Source organism: Emiliania huxleyi (assembly GCF_000372725.1).
Source record: "Emiliania huxleyi CCMP1516 unplaced genomic scaffold EMIHUscaffold_429, whole genome shotgun sequence".
NCBI classification, from domain to species: domain Eukaryota; phylum Haptophyta; order Isochrysidales; family Noelaerhabdaceae; genus Emiliania; species Emiliania huxleyi.
This window is the reverse complement of record NW_005198759.1, coordinates 41,577-48,867: the sequence shown is the minus strand read 5'-3', so window position 1 is coordinate 48,867 and position 7,291 is coordinate 41,577. Positions and strand designations below refer to the sequence as shown.

Genomic DNA, 7,291 nt, shown 5'->3' with positions numbered 1-7,291 from the left:
TACCGGTTCGGCAGCAGGGACAGTCGCTCCTCCCCGTCCGCCGCCCACCTTAGGGCGGGCGGGATTTGTACCGAGAGGCAACCCACGCATCAGTGCGCTGGGACTGCGACATTTTGCTGCGATGCATGTCATTCCCGCCTCCCCTGCGCGTCGCCCATGGCGTGCTCGAGAGAGCTAGTCAGGCGCTGTGACGCGGTCTGCTCCTGTCATAATGCATAGGCACAGTGCGGGATTTGTGGGGGGGCGCTCGTCTCGTGTGCGTGGTGTGGTCGCGGATTCGCCGCGGCTGCCCGGGCCTGCCCACCCTGTTGATCGTGTCGTCCCCCCTAGGCCCTAGCCCTTGCCTTACGTGCGCGTTCTGTTGACGTGAGTCTTTATTAACGTTATAACGTTATTTGTAATGGTTGTTGTAAAAGCTGATCTTCACGGCGGACATGGTCCACCATTCCGTCTCCCCCCGCCCGGGCACCTACCGTATATCCGCGCCGCTTCGCCCGCATCCCGCCACGCTCGAGGCCACTAGCGACTAGCTCGAGCGCCATGGCTGTCGTCTGGGGGGGCGACCCCCCCATCATTGTTTACCGATGCGTCCTAGAACAGTGTTGGCTCGATCACCGTCTCTCGTCTGACGTCTCTCGAGCGGCCCGCTGATCGCGGCTGATGGTGCGGATGCCTGTCCGCCCCTGTGTGGCGCCGAGACTCAATTCAAATTGGACCATGGACGTTGCGCTGACGGGTGTGGAGATGCGAGGGTCGCCCCCCCCTTGCCCCACCACTTTGTGTGTGTGGAGTTTACCTTACCTTACCTTACCTTGCGCACAGCCACAGGGGCACACGTTGGTGTCGATTGCTCGACTGTCGTTGAGATGCGCAGAGTCGTTGGACGTTCTGCTCGGCCTCGGGGAGGCCGGCCGAGGGCGAGGGGGGAGCCGCGCTCGGCTCCGCAGAGCCTGCCGCAGCCATCAATCAGGATTCTCAGGCCGAACGCGGTACTGACGTAGGCCGCATAGCCAGTGCCGTAACTAAGCCAGTAGCGCACACGCCAGGCCGCCGTCCCTGCGCACGCGGGTGCCGTCGTCTGCGCCATCAGCATCACGCTCGGGGGGTGACAGCCCTCGCGCCGAGCAGACGGTCCTCAGTAGTACCCGCGTCCGCCGCTCGCTCCGCCCGAGTCATCCGACTCGAAGTCTGAATCGGAGCCGCCGCCGCCGCCGCCGCCAGAGTCAGAGAGGACTCCCTCCTCGTCCCACCCGTCGAGCCCTCCGCCGCCCATGTTGAGCTGGCCGAGGAAGCCGGGGTCGGGCCGGCCGGCGCGCCTGTCGATCAGCCCGACGCGGAGCGTGACCGACTCGAGTGCGTCGAGCTGCTCCGCCGCCCCGCCCTCGGCCAGCAGCACCGGCTCCGACGTCTTGTGCCGCGAGTCAAAGGTGCGGGCGAGGGTGCCGATGCGCAGCTGGACGCCCTCGGGCATCACGTGGCCGGGAAGGATGAAGGCGTCCGTGCGCAGCGGCGCGCGCGACTCGCGCAGCTGGAGCACCGCCGAGAAGCGCCGCTCGGTGTGCTCCGACAGCGTGTAGAGCTTCCAGCGGAAGCCCAAAGCGTGGAAGGTGGCCGAGACGCAATGGGCTGGGCGACCCGCGACGTGCTCGTGCGCGGAGCAGCGGTGGAGCACCACGTTGGTGAACTCGACGTTCTTGCACCGCGAAGAGAGCATCTCGACCACGCGCTGCCCCTCGCGTGCCGCAGTCAGCGCCGCTGCATGCGCGCTACGCTGCGCCGCCTCGCGCTCGACGACGCGCTTGAGAAGCTTCCAGCCGGGCGCCTCCGCCTTTTTGCAGCGGTCCTCATGCGCCGCCAGCTCGCCCGCCACGCCCTCCCACTTGCATCCCAGCGGCGAGTACTTGCAGGCCACCCGCCGGTAGGCGCACTCGTCGGCGAGATGCGTGGGCAGGCCGCCACGCGTCAGCATGCGGCCGCACTCGTCGTTGGGGCAGCGGATGGGGAGCATCGCAATCGAGCGCTCGGCCAGCATGTTGCGGATCGGCTTGAAGAGGTCGAGCGCCTCGCGGCACGACGGGCAGCTTGGCTTCTCCTCGTGGCAGACACGCTCGTAGCAGCCGCCGCAGACAATGTGGCCTGCGCAGCACTGGAGCACCTCCGCCTCGGGGAAGGAGAGGCAGACCGAGCAGCAGAGATGCGGGTGCGAGTCCTCGTCCGCGACGGGGCACTCGGGCGCGGGCGTGGCCGCCGCAGGCGCGGCCACCGCAGGCGCGGCAGCCGGCGACAGCGGCGGCCGCTCCTCGGCCTGAGGCGCGGCCGCGGTTGAGGAAGAGGAAGCCGCAGCGCCAGACTCCTTGACGCGCTTGCCGGACGAGCTCTCGCCACCCTCCGAGTTTCGATCCCTCTTGGAGGACTTGGACATCGCTCGTTGTCGAGGTGTTGCGCCCCTGGAACGTGGCCGCTGCGGGCCGGGCGGCGACAAATTCTTTTTGAACGAAATCACGCCTGCTGTGGCGCCGGCCGCACTGGCGACGCCGGCTGCAGCGGCGGCCGGAGCGGGCGAGGGGGGCTGCGCCGGCGAGGGGGCGGCCGCGGCGGGGATCTGGTCCCCGCCGCTCTCAGCCCCGGCCGGCGGCGACGGCGCGCGCGCTGGCGCAGCCTCCGCAGGCTGCTGGGCGCCTGCGCCGTCGGCGCTCTGACTGCCGCCAGCGGCGGGGCCGCCGCCGCGCTGCTTGTACAGGCACGCCTTGCGCTTGAGGCCGGGGCCGCCGTTCTTCTTCTTGTCGAGGCAGAACTCGCACGCGTTGCAGTCCATTCGGGGCCTCTCGGGAGAGGCTAAAAAGCTGCCGAGGCTCAACTGGCTGCGAGCTGCTGCCCTTTCGAATGCCTCGCAGCTCGGAAAAGAAAACCTCCCTCCAAACAACCGGTAACTCCGTTCCGGCCAACCTCCCGCCGGCGCCCAGTTCCCGCGCCGGCGACGGACCAGCCTCCGCTTTTCCGAACGATGTTCAAGCGTGCCTCCTCCGCAGCGTGGAGTGTGGAGTCCCGCCCTCGCGCTCCGGCGAGACGCGCGCCCGGCGCACGCGAGACCCCCGCCGTCCGGCGCTGCACGACCCGCCGCAGCGCCGTCGCCGCGGCGCACCGCCGGCGGCGGCGGCGCGCTCCTAGAAGCGTAAGCGCTCGAACGACTCTCGGGCCGCGACAATCTTGCGGGACACGTTCGTCGCCATTGCTAGGTCCGCGGGCGACACCTCCACGATGGCATCGCGCTCCCTTCGGCGCTCGATGTCGCGAGGATTGGATGCGCGCACCAACGAGGTGGGCGTATTGATGCGCTCCTGCAGCAGCACACGGACCAAGAGACGGGCTCGGGTGCCGGGAGCTGCGCGCGCGAGCTGCCGCGCTACGTCCTACGGACTTTGCGGTGCTATCGTGCTATCTGTGCATTGTGGTGGGCAGGCGCACATAGCCCAGCCCGAGGCAGCCCGCCAGGTTGCCGTAGGTGACCTTGGAGTAGTTGCCGGGCATAATCTCAACGAGATAGTGGAGGTGGGACGGCGACATCCACACGGCATTGGCAAGGCCCGCGCCATGCAAGCTGCGGAGGAGGCGGGGGCGGCGTGACACGCCGACAGCTTGACGTGACCGAGTTAGTTGCACGACTGTGTGGAGGCGGGATCGGGCTGGCGGGCACAGGCGCGTTGCGCACCCGATCAGAACGCGCGCGCGGGTAAAGAAGCGCGCTTGCTCGAGAAGCGGCACCGAGGTGTCCGCCACCACAAGCGCGGGGAAAGCATCGCGAAGGGCGTCTAGCATGGCGCCCTCGTTTGTGAAGCGCCGGCGCGTATTGTGGCCTCGGCTGAGATAGACGTCCAGGTCGGGCGCGCTCAGCTGCGTGCTCGCCAGCATCGAGTAGAACGAGAACTCAGGCGAGGGCGGGCAGACCGTCACCACGCCGTCGCCCACCAGTGTCTTCCACTCAAATAGGGGCGAAGGGGGCTGCACCAGCTCGTGAGCCGCGCCCGCAGCCTCCAGCGCGCTCAGTAGCGGGCCCGCGCCGTGGAATGTCGCCATCCACGGCTCCAGCCGAGCGGGCGCCGGCCAGTCTCGCCGGAAGGAGCGCCACAAGATGTCGCGGACAAAGTGCGCGTGATTGTCCCAGACGGCAAGGCACATCTCGAATCGCTGCGAGCTGCTGCTCCACTGCAGGGGGTTCCAGTTGCACTCCAATATTTTCGCAACGACGACGTACGCAGCGGCCCCAGTAGCTAGTAAGGCCGCCAGCACGAGGCGTCGGAAAACTACGCATCGCCGCCCCAGCTCTGGCCTTCTATCCCTCACAGGGGCACGCTTGGCGTCGTCGACGGCTCTTTCCAACTCAACGGCGCGGTCGATGGCTCTCTCCATTTCGACGACTTCGACCTTGGCATATGACATAGAAGGGTCGTCTAAGCGTTTCGCTCCCATGTTGCCCGCCGAACGTTGCCCGCCGAACGAGCTGCGCCCGCTGGTCATTCACAGCCTTGTTATGAGAAGAAAATATTTTTTGCGCTGGTCTGTGAGAGGTTGAGGTGCGAGCCCTGGAGGCCCTGGGGATTCACAGTAGCGTGATAAGAGACACAAGAACCTCGCATGCGACGACAGTGAGGGTTAGAGAACCAGGGAAGGTCAGCCCCCGTCCGAGCGAAGGCTCGACAGAGTTCGGGTTGAATGTAGCGCGTGTCGTGAAAACCGCGGTGGCCCCTGCGGCGACAGTCCTCATCCCCGTACCGTCGCACGGCAGCGCGCAGCACGTGGCGCGCCTCGTCGTCGCTCAGCACTTCGGCGGTGACGGACGGTATGATCTGGAGGCAACGCGGGAAGACGTAGCGCCCATCAGGCAGGATGGCCACGGCTCGGGACAGGCGGCCGTTCCAGCCAACTTCGGCCACCATCACGTGGTCGAGCTCCGCGCTAAGGCCGAAGGGCGCGTCGGCTGGATCGTCCGTCACTAGGACGCACGTCATCCATTTGTAGGCGCCTGGGAACCACTGGCGGAGGCGCCCCGCCTCCCTGTCCTCATGCACGCGGTGGTACATGGTTTGGCGATACACTCGGCGGCGGTCCGGGAAGTACTCGCTGGTAACGCCGGGAAAGGGCGCCGGGTGCGTGGGCATCGGTGGCGGCGATGGTGGCAGAGACGCCACGAGGGCGGCGGTCGGCGCGTTCGAGTCGCCGGCACTCGCGATGACGGCCGCCCGCCAGAGGGCGGCGGGGCGAGAGCGGCTACGACAAGGGCGAGCAGCATGACGGGGGCGCTCTCTGGGAGGCTGGTTCGGGCAGCGGGGCTAAACGGCTGATGAGGCACGCCCATGCCCGCCACCGCCTGGCAGGAGGCGAGGAGCACCGCGAGGCGCACGCACTTGGCTATGCGAGGCGTAGGGTCGCCAGCCGCCCCTGGCGAGTGCGCCGTGCGGTGGCTGGCGCTCGTACCACCCACATTGCTCGGGCATTCGGGCCCAGCTTCGCGCTCGGCTGGCCGCGCGCGCCGGAGGTCGGCGAGAGAGGGTCCGCGCCGCCACGGCAGGCTCGGCTGGTGCAGGGCCTCGTCGCCACGGAGGAGCATGGGGCCCCCGCCAGGCCCCTCGGGAGCGGGTGCAGGCGCCCGCGCGGAGCCGCTTGTACCGCTGCGGGCGCTCGGAGCGAAGTGGGACGTGGTTCGCCCCCGAGAGCTGCACCGTAGCGCGCTCGTCGCGCTGGAGCATCTGCGGTTTGTCCCGCTCGTCTGCGAGGCCCTTCTCCACCTTGAGCCACCGGGCCTGCAGCAGCTTGATGGGGGCGCAGGCCTCTGGCAGCAGAGCCTCGAGGGGGGGCTGCGGCGCCCCGCCGGCGAGGCCGATGCGCAGCTTGTGGGACTGCGCGGCCAGGCCGAGACCCTCGCGAGCGCAGGTGTCGCAGTCGTCGACCCATCGGATTTTCATGTCCGGGGTGGGAAGGTCCGGGGCTTTCTCCAGGTAGAAGATGATGAGGTGGATAAAGGACTGGAACGAGTGCCCGTGCTCGACGGTAGGCGGGTACCCAAGCGCGCTGAAGAGGCGCTGGCCGAAGTCGGCGAGCCTCCGGAGCGTAGACGGCACGCAGTACCAGTCCTCCGGCTTCGGCGGCATGTACACCGCGGTCTGGCGGCGGGACAAGTAGTAGCACAGGCCGGGGGTGGTAGGCGTACCGTACCAGTCCATCTCCGCGATAAAGGACCTAAGGAACTCAGGGGGGCGGCCCGCCTCGCCCGTGATGCTCCAGTCCTCGAGGCCCTGCGGAATGGTGCCGTCCGGTTCCGTGGCGACCGCCAGCGTAAACCACTCAGGTAGGAACGGGGAGAGCGAGAGGATCACGGCCAGCGTCGTGTCGCGCCGGCAGAGCGGCGAATCCTTGTCCCCGTTCGTGAGGATGCGGCGGGGGAGGTGGAGCGAGGTCGTAGACAGCAAAGCGGTCCTCGCGGCTGTCGGTTCGCATGTTGGAGGCCGCCTCGCGAATGATGACGAAGCAGAAACTAGCGCAGACGAGAGCAGGGCAGAGCCGGGGACTGGGGAGCCGGAGCAGACGGCATCGGCCGCCGAGGGAACGTTGGGAAGAGGCACGAGGAGGGCGGCGACCTCGACCGACTATGCTCTATGGAGGACCCGTCGCCAGACGACGCAGGGCAGAAGACGGTGAGGCGGAGCAGACGCGCAGGGCGAGACGAGGGAGGGAGCAGGACTTTGCGGAGATCAGCAGGAGGATGTACGAAGAGATTAGCATTAGGAGCGCAGCAGGCGAGCAGGGACCCGAGGGACCATGTGGAAGACGGCTAGTGCTAGTCCCCCATCGGGAGGACGACCCCGGCTAGTCGCCGACCACACCCACAAAGAACCCTGCACAAAGATCGCAAGGGCGGGGGCCTGTTCCTTTTTACCCATCTCACAGTCTCGAGCTCACAGTGGGTAGAGATGTCCGTTTTTATTTACGTTATACGTTTATTTATCGAATCATAAACCGCACAGACAGCCGAGACTGGAGAGACAGCGACGACAGTCAGAAGGCAGCACTGGGTCCGGCGAAGGCGAATGCGATGACGGCCTCTAGTGCTTCACACAGGAGCAGTGCACTGGATAATGCTTCTCAGCCAGTTAACAGTACACAGACCGCAGACCTATCACGTACGACTCAATGACCTACACTGTTTTCGAGGCGGACGCTGTCTATTCCCTTCGGGAGAGAGAGCGCACGTCAGCGGGCGAAGAAGCGGCGCCCGCGCAGGCGTGCGCCACGCCGC

The 7,291-nt window shown here is 67.2% G+C and overlaps 3 protein-coding genes across 3 annotated transcripts in view; 1 reads left to right on the top strand and 2 right to left on the bottom strand.

Annotated features, from left to right (window-relative positions):
• EMIHUDRAFT_244683 (hypothetical protein) overlaps nt 1-191 on the top strand; it is a gene marked incomplete at both ends in the record, with an annotated part of 1,991 nt that extends 1,800 nt beyond the window's left edge. Inside the window, one exon of the mRNA XM_005769303.1 lies at nt 54-191. Within this exon, the coding sequence (XP_005769360.1) occupies nt 54-191 (138 nt within the window). The remainder of the gene's footprint in view (nt 1-53) is intronic.
• A 1,679-nt stretch (nt 192-1,870) lies between these two features.
• EMIHUDRAFT_47483 (hypothetical protein) lies at nt 1,871-2,194 on the bottom strand (the record flags this gene model as incomplete). The annotated part of the gene is made up of 1 exon (XM_005769302.1): nt 1,871-2,194. A coding segment is annotated over one exon (324 nt), but the record flags the coding sequence as incomplete, so codon positions are not given.
• Nucleotides 2,195-3,164: 970 nt separating this feature from the next.
• On the bottom strand, nt 3,165-4,437 carry EMIHUDRAFT_244681 (hypothetical protein; the record flags this gene model as incomplete). The annotated part of the gene is made up of 3 exons (XM_005769301.1): nt 3,165-3,338; nt 3,466-3,598; nt 3,710-4,437. The coding sequence occupies 3 exons, from the start codon at nt 4,435-4,437 to the stop codon at nt 3,165-3,167; spliced, it is 1,035 nt and encodes a 344-aa protein (XP_005769358.1).
• Between the last annotated feature and the right edge of the window lie 2,854 nt (nt 4,438-7,291).